The sequence below is a fragment of the Antennarius striatus genome, chromosome 7, assembly GCF_040054535.1.
Source record: "Antennarius striatus isolate MH-2024 chromosome 7, ASM4005453v1, whole genome shotgun sequence".
In the NCBI taxonomy this organism is placed as follows: Eukaryota; Metazoa; Chordata; class Actinopteri; order Lophiiformes; family Antennariidae; genus Antennarius; species Antennarius striatus.
Window position 1 is genome coordinate 17,659,650 of NC_090782.1, and position 24,321 is coordinate 17,683,970.

General features: G+C 41.1%; 3 protein-coding genes across 5 annotated transcripts; all 3 read left to right on the top strand.

Moving 5' to 3' along the window:
* The first annotated feature begins 184 nt into the window (after positions 1-184).
* On the top strand, positions 185-2,909 carry LOC137599162 (cytochrome b-c1 complex subunit 10-like). The gene is made up of 3 exons (XM_068319901.1): positions 185-308; positions 1,701-1,840; positions 2,768-2,909. The coding sequence occupies exons 1-2, from the start codon at positions 247-249 to the stop codon at positions 1,819-1,821; spliced, it is 183 nt and encodes a 60-aa protein (XP_068176002.1). The 5' UTR covers positions 185-246; the 3' UTR covers positions 1,822-1,840; positions 2,768-2,909.
* A 377-nt stretch (positions 2,910-3,286) lies between these two features.
* Positions 3,287-9,887, top strand: mbd3b (methyl-CpG binding domain protein 3b). Of its 3 annotated transcripts, XM_068319149.1 has the most exons (8): positions 4,773-5,083; positions 5,327-5,425; positions 6,029-6,188; positions 6,739-6,876; positions 7,078-7,168; positions 7,347-7,524; positions 8,033-8,185; positions 8,783-9,887. In XM_068319149.1, exons 1-7 carry the CDS (start codon positions 4,974-4,976, stop codon positions 8,178-8,180), a joined length of 924 nt encoding a protein of 307 aa, XP_068175250.1. In that variant the 5' UTR covers positions 4,773-4,973; the 3' UTR covers positions 8,181-8,185; positions 8,783-9,887. The 3 variants fall into 3 exon arrangements, with proteins under 3 accessions (XP_068175252.1, XP_068175250.1, XP_068175251.1); XM_068319151.1 differs by lacking the exons at positions 4,773-5,083; positions 5,327-5,425 and adding an exon at positions 3,287-3,369; XM_068319150.1 differs by lacking the exon at positions 5,327-5,425 and having other exon boundaries at positions 4,778-5,083.
* Positions 9,888-10,159: 272 nt separating this feature from the next.
* si:dkey-110c1.10 (unconventional myosin-Va) lies at positions 10,160-22,332 on the top strand. Its single transcript, XM_068319179.1, has 35 exons — positions 10,160-10,186; positions 10,748-10,858; positions 10,933-11,101; positions 11,589-11,733; positions 11,852-12,008; positions 12,098-12,241; positions 12,329-12,410; positions 12,522-12,629; positions 12,917-13,029; positions 13,130-13,398; positions 13,502-13,583; positions 14,172-14,312; positions 14,430-14,561; positions 14,691-14,774; positions 14,856-14,972; positions 15,051-15,148; positions 15,251-15,337; positions 15,907-16,227; positions 16,404-16,560; positions 16,664-16,903; positions 16,983-17,192; positions 17,333-17,426; positions 17,513-17,661; positions 17,758-17,949; positions 18,066-18,166; positions 18,256-18,370; positions 18,627-18,741; positions 19,318-19,446; positions 20,011-20,162; positions 20,368-20,457; positions 20,617-20,749; positions 20,831-21,128; positions 21,686-21,860; positions 21,960-22,040; positions 22,129-22,332. The coding sequence occupies exons 1-35, from the start codon at positions 10,160-10,162 to the stop codon at positions 22,288-22,290; spliced, it is 4,980 nt and encodes a 1,659-aa protein (XP_068175280.1). The 3' UTR covers positions 22,291-22,332.
* Positions 22,333-24,321: the final 1,989 nt, after the last annotated feature.

Consider the following 24,321-nt stretch of genomic DNA (forward strand, 5'->3'; position numbering starts at 1 on the left):
TCACGCACAAGACCCCGCATTAAATTCAACATCCGACGGCGGCTGATTACATGAAATTCATGCGCACATGTCTGGGCATAGAACACGTTTAAACACCAGTCAGACCTCTGCTGCGGTGACCTGAAGTGGCCGGAGCTTCATCACGCTGCCCGGTTGTTATATTTTTTATCAGGCATTAATAAAGATAGCCCGGGGTCCTTCAAGCTATCGAAGACACAGCTCCGTGTAAACATCAGAAACGTTAGGATGGTCCAGAAAATACTCAATAAATTCGTCGGCGCTAAATACGCCTCTATTTTAAGGACATGGTAAGTTAAATAATTTGCTGAGGTGTTGCACAGCATCACAAATGTTACTTGAGACGTTCGTGGTGTTCAGAAGAACAACTCCTGCGTCCATCTGTCACCCGTTCGGCTGATAGATAGCTTTAGCCTAGCCTAGCCTGCGTGTTTACTTCCTGGAACTGTAAGTTCGTGAAGCGGCAGTGACTAACACTGCCACGGTTTTTAATTTGAAACTATTAAACTGTTTTAAATACAAATATATTGAAGGTGTTGCTCATCAAAATAAATAAAACATTTAGACTTAAATATTTTAATTTAGACCCCTATTTACAGTGGTGCTTAATTTTTTTTTAATTGTATTACAAAATAATTAGCTTTGTAAAGCACATACAGTGATAAAAAACAAGTATTATTTTAAGTCAGTGTTAGCCAATGTCAACTTAAGAACTATCAAACTCTTTTCTAACTTTGAATTATTAAATTAGAGATTTTAACATGAACTAAGGAGTGAATGCATACACTTAAAGTTGAATATGAAGCAACTGAACTTCTGTTTTGAGGTTGAAGATGTTTCCTCACCCAAAAGTTCCAACTGGTAGAGTGCAGATATTTGAACTCTTCTGAGGTCACTGATCTATACTGACTAGCGGGGCATCATGTGTGTCATTAGCATGATTATCAGTGTTGAATCATGGTGTTACCAGTCATAAACCTCTATGGAGATATGCACAGACTGCATTATATGTGGGTTAGAGGTGGTGGCATAAACATCTACCTCTGTTAAAAGATGATTGTGTTGACAAAGGTGTCTTTTTTTCACTCCCCTTTCAAACCATCTCTCTTCAGTCCAAACTTTGTGCGTTATTGTCTTCAACAGAGTGTCCTTTGTCCCTTAGATGTAGGTCGACTGCTGAGTCCTGCTTTGAAGAGCTGCCTTTCCTGTGTTGTGCCACACCTTGTGCGGAGTGGTTGTGTGGTTTTCTCCCTATATACAGGTCCATGCACTCCTCGCTGCATTGGACTGCATAAACAACATCGTTGAGTTTGTGAACTTCTTCAAACCCTAAACAGAAGTTCAGTTGCTTCACATTCAACCTTCAAAGATCATCATGACCTGGATGAATAAGAATCTACACCAATATATGGTAGTGTAGTGGCATATTGATTTGATTGTAGTCCCCAGTAATAATAAACAAGAAATGGGTAACTACAACCCCAGATTATGGGTAAAATAGATGACAGACATTCTGAAATTTTTTTTCACAAATATTAATATTGTCTATTCATACCTCTAATTCTACATGCCTGAATAAACTATCATGCCACATGAATGAAGGATAACAATAATCCAACTTGCTCTTTATATGTGTATAGTTACACATATATTAATAAATTTGACTGATTTCTTCCAACTAGGGTGCCAAATATGGTCGCCTGGGGAACAGCTGGGGGAGTGGCACTCATCCACTTCACAGACTGGCGAGTAATTCTAGACTATGTGCCGTACATTAAAGGGAAGTTCACCAAGGATGAGTAAAGTCCTGTACAACTACATTGTGAGTGTATTGATACGGTAACCAACACTTGTGTGATTGTGCTGTCATTCACACTCAAAATGCCCAGTTGCTTTAGCGCCTCCCCATGGTACTTGATATTATGCAGACAGATGTACATCATGACAGGTCTTGAAACTAAACACTCCAATAAATAATCAATACTGATTAAAGTTGGTGTCAGCTTGTTTTCAAGTTGTCAGATATTTTCTAACCATTTGCCACGCATCTGCACAGACAAACCCATTGTTGGGGGTCATATATGCCTGTTATTTGAAAACATCTGCAATTGAACCAACAGCTGAAGAAATAATGTTACCAAAGTGATCTTATAAGGTTGTTAGATAACTGATCTAAAAAAAGATTATTCAAAAAGGCATTGCACTCAGTGTAATCCAAAGCTTTGTAAAGCACAAAGTGTGGGTCAGTTTATGACATAAAATGAAAACTTAGCAGCAGAAAGGATCCCCCCACATGGTTTTGCTCTATCAATATGGATTTCAACTGATGCAATCTATTGATGTGATTTAATGGATAAAGCTTGCCTTTTTTAAATGAACAATTGAGTTTGTTTTGTTTGAACTACAGTAGTTTTTATCTAACTTATTGTTTGTGGTTTTCTTTAATGATTAAACGTATTTAAACTGTATTACATTACCTGAATTCCACACAATACCCAAGATATTGTCTGGTCCCACTGCAAGCATTATATTGACATTTTCAAGCCCTAATAAAGTACACACATATGCGCACACATACACATTGTTCCTTATCCTGTCCCAATGCAGTCATCTTTGCTGAACCCTTTTTTTCCAAGACCACAACCACGTGTTGTAGTCTTGGAAAAAAAATCTAAACTCAAGGACAAGAAAGCTGTGTTGTCCCATCACCTTCATTTTGCTCATGTGTGGGGTGTGTGTCTGCCTGCAGGACCAGAGCATAGGAACTGACACATGAGTGGATTTCTTATGCGGCACAAGCGTAAAGGGGATGCACTGGCTCAGCAATCTTCTATGCACTTCTTCTTGCAGTGTTATTAACTGTAAATAAATCTTGAATTCATCCTGCAAAACAGTCTATTGAAATCGTTTGTGTAAACTGCTTAAATAGATATATCTACAGCTTGTTGGGGTTTTTTTTGCCATGCCTGTATGTTTTTAATAAATTGATCTAACACTATTAAATGATCAACTCTTTCGTGGAGCAGTGGTAATTGCAGATGTGATATTTTCTACCTGGTCATGATAGTTTGTACAGTAAAGATGGAATTTAAAAAAAATAAAAAAATAAGTGAATGGATCTGTACAAATTGTACCTAATGATGAATTTCACACACGCACAAAGGTATTGAGGATCTAGTTGGTTCAGCTAGACATGACATTTTATCAGCCAGACGAAATTGGCGTGGATAATGTCTTTCATTTCTCCCATCGAAGGGGGAGGGGACTGAAAAAGGAGAGGGGAGAAGGGATTTAACATAGCGAGAGGGAGAAAACCAGATACTGTAGTGTCTTCAAGATGGATAAAAACGAGTAAGTACATCATTCAAATTGCGTTAAACCCACCAGGAAGAGTATTAATTGTATCCGTAACGTTCAATGCGGGATGTGTCGTTAGCACAATATATTTAGGAAGTGTTTATCATCGATTAAGAGGTGCATTCGATGCTCTCGCTTTTGCAAATAGCAGTGCTGTACTGTTCACCCGTGATGTCGGTCTCCGGTAAAATCTTGGAGCGCTGATATTCGCCTGGTAATGTAGAACTAAGCATGGAGGCGATGAAACCCTGCGTCGGTCGTGTGATACACAGTATATATTTATATATATATATATATATATACCTCGACATTGTTTGTAATAGAACAAAGCGGATTATATGTTCTGCATGGTTTTTATACACAATGCCTCCATAGATGTATGCCATGCTTCTCACACGATGTCTGCGGTCAGTAAATAAGATCTACTTTGTTCATTCATAAACGCCGGGTCCAACTCTGAATGACAACGGCAGGCATTGTGCTGAAGCGGCTCTCCGGTTTCACGCAACTAGCTTACATGAAACTTTGACGTTTTGCATTCTTAAGGAAGCCACAAGTGAACGGCGCTATTTTATTTCATCTGGTAGATTGAATTATTATGGGGGTGTCCATCAATACAATCGCATCTGCGTGAGTACTATTTATGGCCTATTTTTATCAGTAGACTAATTTATGTTTCTCGTAGTGTAACATGGAGACAAACGCTTGTCACTAATGTCAAAATGCAGAAAGGGAATATGAAACTTCCGGTACCACATTTTCAAAACAAAGCACGTTCTAAACCCCGTTTTTATAGGCTTTCAAAATGTGTCCTGTCACAAAGATAAACATCGCTACCTGATTTCGGTGTTACTGAAAGTACCGGGCTGAGTCTGGTAATTATAGAGAACCGGTCGAGTAATAAAACTTTATTTACTTTTTTAAAATTTAATCGTGCAATAATGTGGCTTTTTTCACTACATCCATCCACCTTCACGTTGGTTTTCCTCGTACCAGGCAAGAGGGCAACAGAGGAAGACCAAAGAGAAGGTGGATGGATAGTGAGGGAAGACATGGAGGCATTTAATGTGAGAGACGAGGATGCAGAAGTCCGGCAGACATGGAAAAGAATGACAACGCCGTGGCGACCCCTAACGAGACAAACAGAAAGGAAGAGAAAAAGAAAAAATGTCGAGGCTTTTTTAAATCTGAGCTCAAACTGAGTAGTGTGATATGAAGGCGCAATTAATTCAGGATAGATTAGTGCTTTTATTCTGAAGTCAAAAATGTAGTCCTTCCCGTCTTGTCCTAGCTGCCTCACAGCGGATGGACATCGTCGCGCGCTGTCCTGCGATATCCTTGCGGATGTAGCCTTCGTGCCCTGACAAGACAGGCAGGTAGTGATGTGGCTCAGGTCCGCGGCGGAACGATATGGGCGACGACAAAGAGATGAGATGTTGTTAGTAGGGAGATACCATTACTGAGGACGCATGTTGTAATATGGTCGAAACAAAAGCGCAAGCAGCAATAGACTTGCGATTTTAAGAAAATCGGTACATTTCATTAAATCCAGTCTGGTTATTAACTTTTAGCAGATTTATAGGCTAATCGCGTGTGAAATGGAGAAGAAAAGGTGGGATTGCACGGCTCTCCCCAAGGGCTGGAAAATGGAAGAAGTGACCAGAAAGTCGGGTTTGTCAGCTGGAAAGAGCGATGTCTATTATTTTAGGTACTAAACGCTTCCGAAACTTAAAAGATGAAAAAAAAAATACCCAGGTTTCAGACGGGAACAAAAGGACTTAGTGGTCGCTATAAAGTTTGGGAGCCATCCAAGCCAATTCTTCTCACAAGTATTAGGTTTAGGAGTCTGAGCAGCCATGCAGGCTAGTTGTATTAGCTCACGCCTGTTAGGCCTTAATGAATGAAACTCCACTGTTTCTTCTCAGCTAATACTTTTTATTTCCAAATGAAGTGCATCAACGCCAGATTTGTTCTCGTTTAGCAGAGGAGAAGAACAAGATGAGGAACAGAGGCAAGAGAGGGGGGAGGCGGGTCGGTTGTATAGTCTGTGGTAGGCTAACTACAATCATAATGGTGTTAACTGTAGTATGTGGTGTCAGATAACATCTGCATGAGTTGGTAGCACGATTCCACCCACAGCTGTGCCTTTTGTTGCTCATTGCTCAGGTCACAGATATTGTTGCTCCCACCACTGGAGTTACAATCTTTTCCATTCTGACACGCTTGGTAATGTTAGTGTTTCTATGTGTACATGATATTATTCACTGGTTAGTGTTGAGGTGTGCATTGCAATGTTTTAATAGATTCATCTTCTCAAGATACTAAAACATGTAGAGTTTGAAATTATAAACTGGGTTTAGGTAGAGTGTGCATCAAGATTACATTCATTTCACACTGTAACGTGATTTTTAGTGCCATTGTTTACTTGAATGTGCTCTGCCCTTGTTTTGCTCTGGACTTGTTGCATGTTGTGGTCCTTGTTTGCAGTGTGTGACGTGGTTTTTTTATTTTTTTTTTAAATGTGATCTGTTTGTTTCTTTTATCGTTTTTCTTCGTTTGAATCTCTGTCTTGATCTGTTCTGTTGGTGGCCTTTTTTAACCGATGAGATTATGTCAGTGATGTGGTTTCTTGTGTCTCTGCCTACCCCACCAGTCCATCTGGGAAGAAGTTTCGGAGCAAGCCTCAGCTGGCCCGTTACCTTGGTAACCAGATGGACCTCAGCTCCTTCGATTTTCGCACGGGAAAGATGCTGATGAGCAAGCTCAACAAGAACCGCCAGAGACTGCGTTACGATAACAATAACCAGAACAAGGTGAGACACACAGGTTTGTGCTTTGCAGGAGAAAACTATGTAATTAATAGTTAAGAGATTAAATATTACTCGCAGACTAAAATGTTTTATAGCTTTGTTGCATATTTATAAAAATATGTTGTAAAGCAGTGGCATTGTGACGTCTTTACATAAGTTTCTTTACACTGTTTCATATTGACTTATTTAAATAATCATAGGCGCCTAACTATAATATCAATAGAATACTGTATACCCATCTTGAGTAACCCGGCTGATCCCATACTTTTTTAGCAAAAGTTTCTAGATACGAAATTGAAGTTGTATGTATGTCTTGTGCATCTACAGTATATTTGCATTGAAGTTAACAGATAGGTATCATCAACACATCTGATGGCAGTGTGAATATGAGGCAGCAACATTCAAGCTATTTCTATTAGAGTTGGTAAATATTTGGACACAGGCCTCTAAAAGCTGCGGAACTGAGACGTTTAATTGCAGGTTATGGATTAATGTGCTGCTCCTTCTCCTCTCTGTCTTCTCCTTTTCTCCACCATTCTTTGGTATTTTTAAGGGCAAACCTGACTTGAACACATCGCTTCCTGTCAGACAGACAGCCTCCATCTTCAAACAACCTGTTACTAAGGTTACGAACCACCCTAACAACAAAGTGAAGACGGATCCTCAGAAAGCCGTTGACCAGCCCAGACAGGTGAGCAGCTGTTCACGTCACCCCTTATAAACCAGGACACCTGATACTTCTTTTAAACTCTTTATTCCAGACATGAGTTTGAATATTTTGATAGAAGGTTTATTTATTTTTTTGGAGGTTTTTTTTTTTTTTTTTTTTTTTGGGTTGAGATTTTGCTGTCAAGTCTGTTTTAGGGATTTTGTTGTTTTTTTTTATTAACAGCTTTTTTGGGAGAAGAAACTCAGTGGTCTAAATGCTTATGACATCGCAGAGGAGCTGGTTAAAACAATGGAGCTGCCAAAAGGCCTTCAAGGTAATATACTTAATAGAAAACATACAAAATATAAATACCGATTCATTAGGAAAACTTTTATTTTATTTTTTTGTTGCCTGAATCAAAAAAACCCCATTGATTCAGAAAACTCATTATGCAGTTATAGATTTGAGCCTTTTTTTTTTTTTTTTTTGTAACTGTCTGTTTTGCCCCCCAGGCGTCGGTCCAGGCTGCACAGACAAGACTCTCCTGTCGGCCATCGCCAGCGCTCTGCACACCAGCGCTGCTCCCATCACCGGTCAGCTGTCAGCCGCCGTGGAGAAGAACCCAGGAGTGTGGCTCAACACAGCTCAGCCTCTATGCAAGGCCTTCATAGTCACAGATGAGGACATCAGGTCGGTGAACACCCCCACACACGTGGCTCCTGTCTGTCTTGATGTATTACAGCCTGACTGGTCATTGCTTCTGCCAACGGCAGCAATCTTGAGGGCAGTCAGTGTCCCTCCTCTGAGTCAAACGTTTCATCCTATCATCTGTTAAACAAGTCATTCTCAGAGCTTACAGTATATTTTAAAATGGTCTTGTTTTAAAATCTATTTCATCCAGTATTTGTTTAATGCTTTAAAGATTAAATTCACTTTATTCATCCCCAGTGGGGAAGTTCTATTTAATCTTTAAATCTCTTTAATTATAAAGCACAGTAACTATGAAAGTTCTGGGTTCCAAAATTTGAGTTTTTTTGTGCCTTTTTGATCATCGTTGATTCACTCAAAGGTAGAGTAGGTGAGTGTTGAAGTTATACAATCCACAAGGGGCAACTTTTCAAAAAGCCCCAATATGTATTGCGTTCTGATTCTGTTGTAACTGCCAACTGTAAAAGGTTCCTGTTGTGTTGGTGTGAAGGAAACAGGAGGAGTTGGTGTACAGTGTGAGGAAAAGGCTGGAGGAAGCACTGATGGCTGATATGTTAGCCCACGTGGAGGAGGCTACCAGCGACGGCGAGGCTCTGAAGGAGGAGGGCAACGGCAGTGAAGACATGGAGAGCGTATAGCAGAGGTTGGTGGATAGAACAGAAGAATCAGTAACTCTTGTTTCCAATTTTTAATCAGGAAAACATTCTCAGTTAATTTACAAGTAATTTTTGAAAATACGTGCATGTTTGCTTCGATTAAACGTCAGGCAAGTTTGGTACTTAGTTTATGTATTCGTCCACATTATTACCGATGCGAAAATTGAAATTCCAACTACATTGACGTTTAGGCCTGATCCTAATTTTGCCCCTCAAAACAGATTAATGAGAGGCTGTGGCTAAAATCTGCATCAAGAAAATCTGAAGCCACTGATTCTTCATGTCATCAGTGGATACGTTATAGATAAGTTAGGTGTCTCACTTCCACAGCAGATTGGCAGCAGATTTCTTTTCTGAGTTCAGGTTCAATGCCTGTATACAAGCCTGTTGAAGAGAGGGGTACAGGCAGGTTCTGGGGGTATTACACTTAGGCCTTAGTGTTGGTTTATTATAATTGGGCATCTGTTTTGGGTCAGCAGTTGAAAAGCAGCGGAGTTCCTGGTTTATTTATAGTTTTTAAGGAAACGATGAAGAAAAGTACTTTTTACTTTCCTTTAATTTTCTTTTTCTCATTTCTCTTGTAGGTTTTTGTGAATGCTGGGTGGGTTTGTTCAAACCCCGCACACATCCAGACATGAACACTAGGAGCCCTACAGCAGTCCAGTCCTGAAACTGTCTCCTTACTCCCTGTGTCCAACATCAACCCTAACCTGACTTCACGTCCCGTTCAACCCAAAGTATCGTGTTCTTCCCGGGAACCCTTGGGAGTCTCAAACGCGTTTATTCATCAGCAACGCCGCCGGATGGGACTCTAACTGCAACGGCAGTGAACAAATCACTCGATATGTTTCTGAACTGAATCGATTTTTCACGTAGAAATTTTAAAATGTCGAACATGCAATTATGGAAAAGAAAAAAAAAGCAGCTTATCTACATTTTGTCAAATAGAGTGTTTTAAGGATGAACATATTTTATACTAAAAAGCTTTGAATGGATCCGTATTTTTTGGGACAATCTCGTCAATTCCGAACGGTTTGTGTCAACTAAAGGTCAGCCTGGGTGCTTTTCCTTCGTGCAAATTTGCAATGAATGTTCTGTACTTAAGTTTTCTTTCAGGTGCACCACATGATCTGGAATCTCTTGTACGTCTGTTTGAGCCACATCTTGCCAGGTTTTCCTGTGAGGCAGTATTGATCAACGAGGAGATAAATCATTTTTAAATCAGACGTTGAGGTTTTTGTATTTTACTGTAAACGAGTTAAATCATGTTTACAACAAAACACAAAGTAAAATGTACAAAAGGCAGGACATGAAACTTTCTCTGTTATACAGTTATTACTATTTTTAGCTGTCCTTGTCAGAGGTGCTTAAACAGAAATCGTGAAGCAATGCTGATAAGTGCCAAGGCTTTGTTTCTGTCAGGTTCAGTTTAACGTTTCGATGTTACCACACACGCTGCCTCCTCCTGAACCCACGCACATAATTGGTGACAAAGAAAATGGCAGTGACGGCATATTTTTAACGTCTCTTCATGTATCTGTGGAGTAATGATTTTATATTTTTGTTTGTAAAGGAATTATCAGTGATTAATGTGTCAGGCCCAAAATTGTGTAAAGCTGTGTCCATCACACTGATTGCTGAGATGAATTTGATTGTATTACTTATTAAAATGAGTCGGTATATGATAAATTCTTCTGCTGTGTTAATTTCTTTAATATTAAAACTGTATTAAATGCTTTTCTGTGGCGCTGCACGTTCACGAGGGGAAAACCTCTCCTTCCAATCACTGGATCATCCTTCAGATTAACAGTTAACTCGTCAGTCCTCATGCCTCTGAGCCTGGACAAAGTGCAACACACCGGTGCAGTCAGCAGGACGCAGGAGGTTCTCTGCTGGGGGATGCAGCCGTGACTAGATGTCACCTCTTATATTTTTGCTTTTTTCCTTTTTAAATGATTGAGATGGCCTCATTGGAGCTGTACACCAAGGTAATAAATGATGGGACATTTTATTCTCTGCTGTATTGTGGTCCTCAGCGTGAGAAGGACATTGCTAATGATGAAAATATTATGACAGTTGGCTAAACATGTTTTTTTATGACATACAATCTGTTTTTGAGGTTGGATCGTTGCCTTATGCGATGAAATGACAATTTTCCAGCCTTATTTCTGTAATCTTGGCCGTAAATATTATATTTCTATGTGATTGTATGAATTTGAATGTAATTTGCAAATTTGAGGAATAAAGTAGTAAAATAAATGTACAAAAAGTAGATAATGACTAATCCGAGCAAGTATTACAGTGTAGGATGACCAGTGTTAATTTTTAACACCGTTTAGGAGTCTTTTATGCTGATGGGTGACAAATGTCTTGTCTGGGTGGGACCAGGAAGTGTTAACACGCACCTGAGTAGTGTCAGAATGGAGGGATGTCATAAACATCTCGTCTTTCCTGGACTTACACTGATTCCAGACATGCAGAACAAGTTCAACTTGCAGCATTCTCTTTCTTAGTCAGGATCTGTAGTTTGACCGTGTTTCTTTTGTTAGGGAGCAAGTGTGTGGATCCCTGACCCTGATGCGGTCTGGGTGTCAGCCCTGCTCCTCCAGGACTTCAGTCCTGCAGAGAAACATCTGCTGCTGCAGGTCTCTAATGGAAAGGTGACAGAAACAATCTGGGTTCAAGTATCCTGCTCATTCCAAGCACATTATTGAACCTCCATTTGCACTGACAGGAAGTCCTTTACCCGGTGGGGTCCTCCTCTGAGCTCCCACCACTGGGCAACCCTGACATCCTGGAGGGAGAAAATGATCTGACAGCTCTTAGTTTCCTCCATGAACCTGCTGTCTTACACAACCTCCGGATTAGATTCTTGGATTACAACAGCATCTACACGTACTGTGGTGAGTTCAGGAGCAGGTTACGATGCATTCAGGTAAACACAGGACACCACGAGTGACACGAAGGTCACAGAGGGACGACTCCTGTGTGCTTTTGTATGCTGGATGATAGCTGATAGTGTAGACTACAGGAGGCCAAAGGTTATGTCGGATAGGAAACTGTTCTCTCAGAAAAAGAACTCTTAAAAGTTGTATTTTTGTAGTTTGTCATTAACTGAACAGTTTTAACCTTGAATCCCTTTAAAGTTGGGGGAGGATGTGTGATTTTATGCAGTATAATTACAACTGACATGCTGAGGTAGATTTGTGTGCTTTAGAAAATCAGATGTACACCATTACAAATACTTGATATCCTACGTGAATTATTTAAAATCTTTCACCAAAATACATCTTTTTAATATTTTAATACTAAAAAAGGTGGAATAAAATCAAAATAAAATTAGCATCAGTATCCACATTATTGTGTCACTGTCTTCTCGTCTTCCTCCAGGTATTGTTCTAGTGGCCATCAACCCGTACGACCAGCTGCCCATATACGGTGAGGAGGTGATTGATGCGTACAGCGGTCAGGATATTGATGACATGGAACCTCATATCTTCTCTGTGGCCGAGGAGGCGTACCGCACCATGACCAGGTCAAAGGCCGCAGGAAGCGTTGTCTGATGTGTCAAACTGAGTATAGTTAAAGGATTCCTGCAAAGACACTCATAGCACGACATCTGTGTGTGATGTTCTTGCCTTTGGGGTTTACAGGGAGGAGAAAAACCAGTCCATCATCATCAGCGGAGAGTCCGGCTCAGGGAAAACAGTCTCAGCCAAATTCACCATGAGGTACTTCGCTGTGGTTGGAGGAGCAGCGCAGCAGACCAGCGTGGAGGAGAAGGTTCTTGCCTCCAACCCAATAATGGAGGTAACGAATGACATGTTTGTCAGTCAGGAATGAGGATTGTCCCGTCAGTTGTTGCTTTTAACAGTAAAAACGACACAATTCGTTTTCAGTCTATTGGAAATGCAAAAACCACTCGAAACGACAACAGCAGTCGTTTCGGAAAGTATATCGAGATCAGCTTCGGGAGGAAAGGGGACATCATCGGGGCGCACATGAGGACATATCTCCTGGAGAAGTCAAGGGTTGTTTTTCAAGTAAGCTCAGAAGCCAGTATTTTAATTTGGAACAATTGAGCCTTTTTTTCCACATGTGAAATCTTCTCTGTGTTTTGTGGCTGTCAGGCCTCAGCAGAGAGGAACTACCACATCTTCTACCAGCTGTGTGCCTCCAGAGAGCTGCCCGAAATGAGATCCTTTAAACTGGGTGAGACTTCAGACTTCTCCAAAGTGTCACCACATCAACACCTCTTTCCTGCACAGTGTATATTACTACGCCCTCGTCACAGCATGTGGTCTGACACTGTTTTCCCCCAAGATGCACCTGAACGTTTCCGCTACACCAGCCAGGGAGGACATATACAGATTCCTGGTGCTGATGATCTGTCGGACCTGGAGCGCACCCGCAACGCTTTCTCCATTCTAGGTAGAGTAAATGTACACACACACATATATGCACACACACATGCATACACACACATACACACACACACACACTCTCTCTCTCTCTGAAATGAAAATGAAAACGTGTCCTGCCTGTTGCCCAGTGTCAGCTGGGATGGATTCAAGCCCCCTATGAGCCTGGAAAGGATACATCAATAGAAAATAGATGGATGAACCATAGTTGGTTAAACTAAACTAAACTAAAAAATTAAAAACTGAACTAACTAATTTAAAAAAAAAAAAGGATGTAACAAAAGTGTTGTTTTGCAGGTGTGCAGTCTGACCAGCAGATAGAACTCTTCAGGATCCTTGCAGCTCTCCTCCATCTGGGAAATGTCAACATTCAAGCCAGTGGGAGAAGTTCCGACAGGAGCTACATCGACGTAAGAAATGCATTTGTACTTTGTGTCTGCTTCAGATTTCAAATGAATTCCTCTCACATTCCTCTGTACAGTGTGTAACGGGTCCTTTGTTTTTGCTCAGACCAATGATCGTTCTCTGGCCATCTTCTCCAAACTGTTGGGCGTTGAAGGACCTCAGATGGCCCACTGGATGTGTCATCGCCGACTGGCTGTCAGGGGAGAGATGCTGGTCAAACCCATGTCCGGTCAGGAAGCTGTGGATGCTAGAGATGCTGTAGCCAAACACATCTACGGTCAGCTGTTCGCCTGGACCGTCCAGAGGCTCAACTCTGCTCTACGCACCCAGAGGGGGCCGTCCAAAACCTTAATAGGGGTGCTAGACATCTATGGGTGGGCAATGAGCTACTTGATGAATTGGTTTTGTGGATTCCTGTTTGCATTCTCAAGTTTCTTTCATCAAATCTGCTCCTTCTTGTCTTCTCTGTTGGAGCAGATTTGAGACCTTTGACCGGAACAGCTTTGAACAGTTCTGTATAAATTACGCAAATGAAAAACTGCAGCAGCAATTCAACAGGGTAAGTCATGTGACAGGTAGACCTCCATCTGTCCCTTCTGTTTCCACAGAGGGAGTCAGTGCTCTCCTATTTATTATTCATGTTAAGTCCTGCAGGAGATGTGGTATAATCTTAACGTCAAAGTTGTTTTTAATGTTCCAAACTAATAAACACGTTAATGCATACATGGTGTGCTTGTTCTCCTCCAGGCTGGTGATTGTCTTGTAGGTGAAATGCCTTCAAGATTCCATACTCACATATTTTTCAGACTTTTTGGGATAAATGGTTTCCCCCTTTACAAAATGCAGGAGGAAGTGCTGCTGTGTTCTGGTCTCCTTCTTTTGAGGGAAACAAACACATCCTGTTCTCCAATCTGAGTGATCTGTTCTCTGTATCCTATGTTGACATCACTGGATTGATCCTTTATCATACTTATTATTGTTTTCGTCGCCCTATTTTTTAAGCGCTTTGATAAAATTTTTAGTTTTCTAGCGCCAGGAATCTATTTTCTGAGTGTTCAGACTTTAGTGTCAGTGGTGTTCTTTGTTTCCTGTCACGTGTCGTTCTAGTTTTACATGCTGTCTGTATGTATTTTGTGTTTGCCTGCAGCATGTGTTCCACTTGGAGCAGGAGGAGTACATCCGTGAAGCGCTGGCCTGGAGCAGGATTGAGTTCAATGACAATCAGCAGTGCATTAGTCTCATAGAGGCACAACTGGGCCTGTTTGATCTCTTGGATGAGGAGTGCAGGGTATGCCTGTCACCAGTTTTTGATGATGGTTTTGTCCGAAACATGCATTTGACCTTAATTTCCTTTTTTAAATGGCTAATTGTGTAAGTGTTAACATCCGGTCTATGTGGTCATCAGATGCCCAGAGGTTCAGATGAGAGCTGGGTGCAGAAGCTGTATGATCAACACCTGACCAACAACCCCCACCCTTACTTTCAGAAACCCCGCATGTCTAATAGCGCCTTCATCATCCTGCACTTTGCAGACATTGTGAGTGATGAAGGTCAACGCATTAATTTTGTAAAAAGTGGACATGAAGTGATTTAGTTGTCACTAAAATCACACAATCTAAGCAGAATAGGATGGTTTTTTTATTAATGGGTTTCTATTTTCCATCAGGTTCAGTATGAATGTAGCGGCTTTTTAGACAAGAATCGAGACACAGTTTTCGAGGAGCTCATTAACATCCTCAAAGCCAGCCAGGTAGACATGTTCATATCTTGAAATTCAGAACTTCTTTTCCTCTAGAGGGCTTACTTGTGTCTGTGTTGATGTGTGAGGTAGTCCGAGGTGGTGGCTGAGTTGTTCCAGCAGCAGGAAAGTAAAGCCTCTGTGGCCAATGGAAGCATTCGCTCAGGGAGAAAAACCACCAGAGAACATAAGCTGACTGTGGGCTTCCAGGTGACCTCTCATGTCAGCATGCGGTTGTTTGTTGTGTGTTTATACCTTTAATATTGTCTGTTTGTTTGTGGCGGTCAGTTCCGTCAGTCCTTACAGATGCTCATGGATACTCTCAACAGCACCACTCCTCATTACGTCCGCTGCATTAAACCAAACGATCTCAAAGAGCCTTTTATGTACGGTTTTGTTTCAAATACAACAAATGTTTATATATTTGATTCAGTATTTTTGATGACACTGGTATGTCCATCACGTGAGCTGACAGCCATCCTTCTCAGGTTTGACCCCAGGAGGACAGTCCAGCAGCTGAGAGCCTGTGGGGTGCTGGAGACGGTTCGCATTAGTGCTGCTGGATATCCGTCCAGGTACTTCCTAGACATTCATCTAACTCTGGAAAGCTCTCAGACAAAACGCTATAAAGAAAACTATTTATGAATAAGCAAACCTTCTCATGAACAAACAAATTCTAAAAACTTTAAATTTCAATGAAATAGACCTTTTTAAAATCATACTAATCCCTGATGTTTTATACAACAGTATTAAATATGTGTTAATGTCCAGTCATTCAAAATACAGATTTATTTTTGATTATTTTATTTAATGGTATTTTATTTTCTTAAACTTTTTAAAAAAAATGTTGGTCTACCAAGCTTCTTTTTAAATATATTTTATTTTATTTTATTTTATTGAACTGTTTTTTTTTTAATGAATTTGTTGTTTCTCTTATATTTTATTTCATTAAACTTTTTTTTAAAGTTAACTAATCTGTTTTTTAATATGTATTTTATTTTAGGACACAATTTTTTTTACACATTTCATTTTGCTCAGCTGTATTTTTTTAATGAATATTATTTTAGTCAACTGTTTATTTTATATTTTATTTTACTAAACGTTTTTTTTTATATTCCTTTGTATTGAAAACCTTTGCGTCTAGATGGACGTACGAAGAATTCTTCAGCAGGTACAGCCTTCTGATTCGGGGCCCATGTTCGAGTCGGGAGGCTGAGATCTGGTGCAGACAGGCTCTGCCTGAGCTCATCCCGGACCCGGACCAGTACTGCTTTGGAAAGACCAAAGTGTTTTTGCGGGCCGGTCAGGTGGCTTTGCTGGAGAGGCTTCGAGCAGAGAGGCTGCGTGTTGCTGCTGGGGTCATCCAGAGCCGGGTCAGAGGATGGCTAGAGCGTCTGAGATACACCAGGATCCGCTGGGCAGCTGTGACCATACAGAGAGTCTGTAGAGGAGCTCTGGCCAGACGGTGAGGAAGAAAGATATTTATACACCGGTCTGAAGACTCAGATTAGTTTGAGATATTTCTAATCTTGTCTATTTATAAGATATTTATGATTGAAATTTCACTTATTAGATAATAATAACTGGAAAAACAGCGCCAGGAAAAAATCTTGAACTTCTTCTCTGTGATTTTGGTTCCAGCCTCGCTCTGATGCTTCGCTACACCAGGGCTGCTTTAGTGATCCAAAAGACTTACCGCATGGCGGTGGTCCGGCAGTTGTTCCTCTCCATCCGACGGGCCGCCACCACCATCCAGGCCTTCACCAGGGGCACCCTGGCACGCCGTGGATACAGACTGGTATCATGAAACTGCTATTTTGAATGGATATTAATTGTGAATGCTAAGTTAAGCCTGTAGACAGAAGCTGAACGGACATAAACTTTAACCTGTTGTTCCCCAGCTGCTGGCCGAGCGAGCTGCCGTGCTGCTTCAGGCCAACGTTCGGCGTTGGCTGGCGAGGCGGGCGTACAGGCGGGTTCGTGCGGCGGTGATCTTCATGCAGTGCTGTGTTCGCCGCAGAGCTGCCAGGAGAGAGCTGCTGAAGCTGAAGACGGAGGCCCGCTCCGTAGAGAGGTACAGAGAGCTCAACAAGGGCATGGAGGTCAAACTGATGCAGCTGCAGATGAAGGCAGACCAAGAGGTGGGTGAAGGGGGTTCAGTGTTTTTGTATCATCCTTGTCAGCTCTAAAACATCTGCCATTATTGTTCTATGTTCTCAGGCCAGGGAGAGTGTAGCTTTGAGAAAAACCCTTCATGCAGAGCGTGAAGCTGCTGCTGCAGAGCTGGAGGCTTTGAGGGGGGTGATACAAAAACTGGAGAGCGAAAAACAGGAGAAGCCTCAAATCGGCCCCGTTATTACTGAGAAGGAGGTGGAGGAAAGGAGGAAAAGCATGGAGAAGGCTGCCCAGGAGATCCTCCAACTCACACAAGTAGGCCAACTAACATACGGATAACTTTACAGATGCCAAACAGTGCTTCTGATAGGATTTATTTATGCATATATACCATTATGCAACAAGAACACCAAGTGTGTTTAACTTTATTGATTCACAATCTCTCCTTTTTCAAGGCTTTTAAAGCCCTGCAAAAAGAAAAGGACATGTATTACCAACAGAGAGAAGAACTGTCTGCACGCTTGCTTGAGCAAGAAAAAGCAGAAGAAGGTAGTCTCACACAACGACGGTGTCAGATGTAATCCTGTAGCCTCCAGCTTTGTCTTTTCCTTGTTTTTCTTTTTCTTTGTGTGCAGAGGGTGTTCATCAGGCCGTGTCTCAGGCGAGTGCAGCGCTGAAGGCAGAGCTGGACGAGGAGAGAAGAAAGTATCAGGGCCTCCTGAGAGAGTTCACCAGGCTGGAGCAGAGATACGACAACCTGAGGGAGATGAGTCTGCTCACCGAGGTTCACAATCGCACCCACAGACACACTTACTGTACGTCTGCTGGGTGGGAGTAACATTTCGGTCCAATCCTCCATCCTGTTTTCTCCTCCCAACAGCGCACCAAAGGCCACAGACGGACGGACTCGACTCAGAGCCTGAGCCTGGAGCCTTTCTCACCCACACTCACCCCGCTCTCCCTGTCACCGCTTCCATCTGCCTTCCCTTCCCCAGAGGAGGTCCGCAGGGCCAGCGTAACGTCTCCCTCCTTCGAGAGGAGAGCCTCAGTGTGGAGCTGTGACATACCGCTGGTGAGAAATACGACGCGACGTAACGCTTTTGACTCGCCGTGTGCCTCGGTTCTTCTCCAGCTTGTGTTATAATGTGAAGTCATAAATGGAAGGTGTGTTAATGTTTTCCTCGGCAGGACCAGCTGATGGAGAAGTTGGATGTTGCTAAAGATCCGGCAGTGAAGATGTCGGGAGAGGACCTGGTTCACGCTTATGATGCTGTACGCGTATCCAACAAGTCAGTCCGTCGCTCTCATTTGTTCAGTTTTATTCTGGGGTTTGTTTATATGGTGGTTGAACCCCCCCCCCCCTTTCTGTCTGTGTCAGGATTCTGGAGAAGCAGCTCCTCAACCAGCGCAGCCAGCAGGAGGAGGAGCTGGAGGCCCTGAGGAGGCAGCTCAGTAAAGCCATCTCTGCTTCGTCCGCCGCTGCAGGGCAAACGGTATTGACTCCAAGTTCCTGATGATTACTGCTAAGAATTAATCCTGTAAACAGACAACAATACCTTGATGAGTCCTAATGGTCTATTTCACCATTCAGGTGTGTTTCGATGCAGCAGCTTGTCTTCCTCCTACCTTATTATTCTCCCGTCATCCATGTAGTAGCTCACACCACTCAGGATTTTTCTTAATTTGTTTTTCTGAATCTGTTTAAATGAGAGTCTTCAGTTTGACACTTAAATGCGTTTGTGCTGAAAGGACCTGCTGGAACTGCTGCAGGCCAGAGATCAGGAATGTGGTAGACTGAGGAAGGAGCTGAGGGAACTGAAGGAAGTTAAAAACTCTACCTCCCTCAGACGGCTGCTGACTCAAGGTAAGATGTCATCAGATCATCTGTGAAGTCACGGTTTAGGAGAGCTGCAGTGGTTCTGTTGATAATTTTACTCTGACTTAAATTCTGATCTTGTGGTTTGAGATGGAATTCCAGGATAAAGGATTTGTGGAGTTGTATGATTTTAATCATCACTGAAAGATGGCATTTTTATTTGACAGCACAGTTTTATTATTATTATTATTATTATTATTATTATTATTATTATTATTATTATTATTATTATTATTATTATTATTATTATTATTATTATTATTATTATTATTATTATTATTAATAATAATAATAATAATAATAATAATTATTATTATTATTATTATTATTATTTTATTTTATGTTATTTTTTAATTGTCATTTTAAAATTTTATGTATTTATTCTAATCACTAAAAAAACCCAAAAAAGTTTAAAACTCACTTCAACATCTAAATAATGGGTTGATTTATCTCCAGTACAACACAAAAATCCTCAACATTGCCGTTTGAATCATCTCTAATGTCTCTGTTGGTCTCTGCTATGCTATGGCTCATTTTATGTTTTGTCATATTTTCTCTTTCCAGTTCTTCCATCAGCTTTCAACCCAGACACAGTGACCTCCTGTCCATCCCAACCAAAGACAGCAAGAGCCACTGGTTTGTTGGAATGTAGAAAGAGAGACGAAACCAAGCTCATCAAGAACCTCATCACAGGTGAGGCCTGAAGCTGTCTGCCTCACGGCCTTTTTCTTAAATGTGGACATCAACCAAAATGTTCATTCAGTTCTGAATATGGATGATTACCAAATGGAAACCATAGTTTTCCCCTTCAGGACAGCAAACATATGTTTCAGTGCAGAAAAGCTTTTAACTGTCAGTCGATGTCATGGAAACCTATTTTATTTTATTTTACTTTTTTTAAAATTTAATTTTACTTTATAGCTTTTTAATTTTTACTTTGTATGGTTTTCACACAGGAATAATTGCTTTAATATAAATCAATATTCCTTTCATTAGTTCAACAATACAAACTGAATCGTCACTCAGCATCCAGCTAACACCTTGTTTAACTGATGATCACAGTTCGAACAAATTCCTTGAAACGTCATTTCAAAAATTACTTTACAAACAATATATTATCTTAATTATTTAATAAACAACATATTCATCTCTCAGTGACTCCTTTAAACCTGCTCAGTGGAGTGACGCTCCTGCAGCAGTGGTAAAAACCTGGTTGTTTTACAGTATTTCCACTCTGTGTGTCCGTCTCTGCTCCAGACCTCCGTGGCGACAGCGCCCTGTCTCTGCCCTCTGGTCTGCCTGCCAGAATTCTCTTCTTGTGCGTTCGCCATGCTGACTGCAGCGGAGAACGCTCTCAGGCTCGCTCGCTTTGCAGCGCCGCCGTCACAGCTATGAAGGCAGCTCTGAAGGTAACCTCAGCTCTGAACCTGCAGCACACGGTTTGGTTTGTACTGTCTGCTGATGGCTAGGGTGGTGCTACTGAGAAGCATCAACAAAGAACTCTTGTTAATGTTAACACACACTTTCCCTACTATGCACATTTAAAAGAGTAATTTATTTGATTTCATCACACCACTGTCGATCTGACAACATTTTAATCTGATGTCCCCACAGAAACATAGCAGTGAGGTAAATATGACAGCTTTATGGCTGAAGAACGCATGTCTGTTGCACGACCTGTTGACCCAGCACTCCCCAAAACAGGTATGTTACAGACAGGAAGAGTCGTTTTTACTGAAACCACAGTGGAAAATAAAAACAGTAAATGCTAGTGTCAAATATGTAGAATGAACAGGACATCATCTTTGTGATGGAGGTTAGTGACATATAAACAACATGAATGTGTGACGGTGTTGTTTTCAGACCCTTGACTCGGGTGAGCTGGTTCCGCTGACCACTGATGTGAGTGACCTGATTCGTGCTCTGAATGACCTCAGTATCCAGGCTTATCAGCAGCTCATCTCCATCACTGAGAAATGCCTACAAAACATCATAAGTACTGCTAATAAACACAGCATGGATGCTATTGATGCCCTCCCCTCAATGTATCTCACTTTTTGCTCGTTCCATCTCTTAGCCCCAGCTCTGCTGGAAAGCGAGACCATTCAAGGCCTTTCTGGTTCTGCAAAGAAGTTGGTCACATCCAGAAAGCGAGCCGGCTTAGACTCCAGGAAAGTAGGGGGTGATACTCCGAGTATGGCATCGATGCTGAGGGAGCTGGAAGCCCTACATTCCGCTATGTCGCACCAGGATCTGCACCTGACACACATGGAGCAGGCATTCCATCAGCTCACCTACCATATCTCCACCACAGCACTCAACAAACTGTTCTTGAGGAAAGACATGTGCTGCTGGAGCCGGGGCTTGCAAATACGGTAGAAATGCACACAGAACGGTGCCTAACATACTAATGGAGAGTCAAGTGAAGTCCGGTGTTTGTCATGAATTAATTTCTGGGATTATTTAGATAAACTTGATCAAGTAAATAAAAATGAATTTATTTATTTCTATTAACTATTTGTATAATTCATTATTATCCAATATGTTTTACAAAGTACTTTCATTGATTTTATTTAAAGTCGATTAAATTTTAACTTATCTAACAGATAAGTTGTGATATTTTTCTGTAAAGTCTAATAAATATATATTTATTGAAATCAAACGTGCTATAATTTGACATAATGTAATATAATATCATCGATGATTCATTTTCTATCATTTCATCAACTAATTATTTTAGTCCCATTCATTTTGTAGCAGGAGAAGAAAACACTTCCTGGTTGTATGAAGCAACCACAAAAAAATACTTCAGTAGTATCAGTAGTACTTCTCTGAAAAACTGTCAGAATTAATGACTTTTATATGATATTTTGCGAATCTGTGCCCATTAATGCGTGTTTGAACATTAGATTATGTATCCTGTCTTTGTCAGGTTCAACGTGAGTCTGCTGGAGGAGTGGCTGCGGAGCCGAGGTCTGCAGACAGGGGTCGCTGTGGCCACACTAGAGCCGCTCATTCAGGCGGTTCAACTGCTGCAGGCGGAGAAGACGACAAATAGGGACGCACAGGCGCTTGTTGAGACATGCACCGCCCTGTCCAGCCAGCAGGTGGCGCTCTGTTCCTCTCTGATTGAAGTTGTTGTTTTTCCCCCCCCTCTTAATTCAATTCTAACTAATTTCCTGCTGTTGTCTGTTTTTGTCCAACAGATCGTGAAGATCCTGACCCTCTACACTCCCCAAAGTGACCTTGAGGAAAGAGTCACGCTGAATTTCATCCGTACAGTCCAGGTATTTTCTGCATCTGTGAATTTTGATGTGTTCATCAATGTAAAGCAACATGTTTAATGGCAGTGGTCTCCTGTCTCTGCTCTCGTAGGATCTTCTTAAAGACCGCTCTGATGGTCATCCTCCACAGCTCCTGATGGACGTGAGACGCGTGTTTCCCGTCACATTTCCTTATGTGCCACCGCCCATTCTCCACACTGAGCAGCTAGTCATCCCGGACTCTCTCAAGATCTCCTTTCTACACAGAACTTAAAGAGCAGGACGATTATTCTCTTCAGTAGCAAATACTATAATGTTTTGGGCTAATCTGACTTCCACATATCTAATTCGGAATTAAAATATCTTCTACAATCATAATTTTCATAATTAAATGAAGCTTTTTTTTCTTGATATTTTATTGGAAGCAGAAACAATGAAACTGCAGTTCCAGTAACTTCAACCCCCAATAAGAACAACCAGAATAAAAAAACCCAAAAAATTAGAAACATCTTGTGTATAAAAATTTTTTCATGCGAGTACTTTGTACCACTACACATCATCAGTAATACATATTTATATATTCACAAACATTTAAAAACAAGGACATATCAAAATAAAGGAGACAACAATTCGCACATTAAATAATTATGCGTGCTGGCACTAATTTTATATATATATACACAATTTTTATTAGTGTTTTTATTTTCTTGTTCCTATCATGCACCATTTCTGGAAGTTCAGGCCTGGTGCCACTGTGCAGGTGTCCCAGTGTGTGGCCCGGTCAGCAGGACAGAACAGATCATGCATGTCTGTCCACTTGGCATCTGTGTGCTTTTCATTGTGCTTCAAATGTTTGTCCTCATCCTGAACTGGATGTTCCTGTCCCACATACCAGACCAACAAAACAACAGGCAGATTGAGCCTTTGGAACATTACCTTCAACTATCATTGTCAACAGCAATAAAGATTTTTTTTTTTTCGTGGCATTACCAGTTATTTGAAAGATGTGTACCTGCTATTTTACGTTAGTAAAAGAATGTGCAGATGGCAACTTGAAAAAAGACCTTGCACACATCGGAGTGACATAGCTTGCTCGGTTTAACGGGCAGTCTGTCATTTTTATTGTCTATATGAAAACCTTGTTTATTGAAATCAAACTAGATTTGTGCAAATCTCTCCAGTGTGTACACAGCCCTCTTATAACTTCCAATAATAGCTACATACCAGATTGGGCACCCACGCACACGTATTACCCAACTGTTCAGTCACTCAGAGCAAAATTTGAATCTATAAAAGAGCAGCAAACTTCACTTCATGCGGTCTGACATGTTTGTCATGCCCAATGTATTTACAGTCTGCACCTATCGATTCCACTCTTCCACATTACTTTCCTCTCTGCTGAGAAACAAATTTAAATCTCTAATCACCTCTTGTATAGCTGTGATATTTGGCCCATTACAATAAACAACATTTACGACATATCAGACAAACACTTGTTCTGATATAAGAATAATCCACAATGTAAACATAAGACTTCCTCAGATAATGACTCCTCTACGTAGATCCGATACATCATATGCATAGAGTTCAGTTCCTAGGCCTTGTTGAAAAGAGGGAGTCTGTCAAACTTATGATCTGAAGTGCTTTGTGGGTAAAAGCCCTCATCTGTGGTGGCCGACCCAGACAAAAAAAAACACCTTGTCATTATTAAACCTAGACTCGTCTTTTCTCACCTGGATGCTTCCCTGTTCACAGCAAACATATACACCTCACAGATACATAAACTCTTCCATCATTTAAAAACAGCATTCATCAAAATAGACGTTGAATTAAGAGTCATGCTTAAAAGTGAGCAGTTGATACAAAACAATTTTCATTTCACATGAGAGTTCTTTGTTATTTAAGACATAAAGTGAACCACGTGTGTGTTTCATGTCATTCCATAAGTAATAAAACTAAATATCAGAGATTGGATGTGCTATAATGGGTGCAGCCATGACCCCTGTGCTTCTAAGTCTTCACGCTGCATTTCTTCCAGAGTGTAAGCCCTCTTTTAAATGTCAACACCAGACCTGCTTCTGGATCTTTAGGGGTCATGAACGGTGCGTTAATGGTTTCTGCTCTCCTTAAGGAGCAAGGCGTGACATTTTGACACTTTTTTTTTTAATCATCTCCTACATGCAAGGTTTGATTCTCTAACTTATTTTTTAATGCCCCCATTAAAAACACATCATCCTGACACTATAAGGAAGCTTCCACATTCATTGCTGTAAGTGTATATTTCATTTGTTCTGACTGAAACATG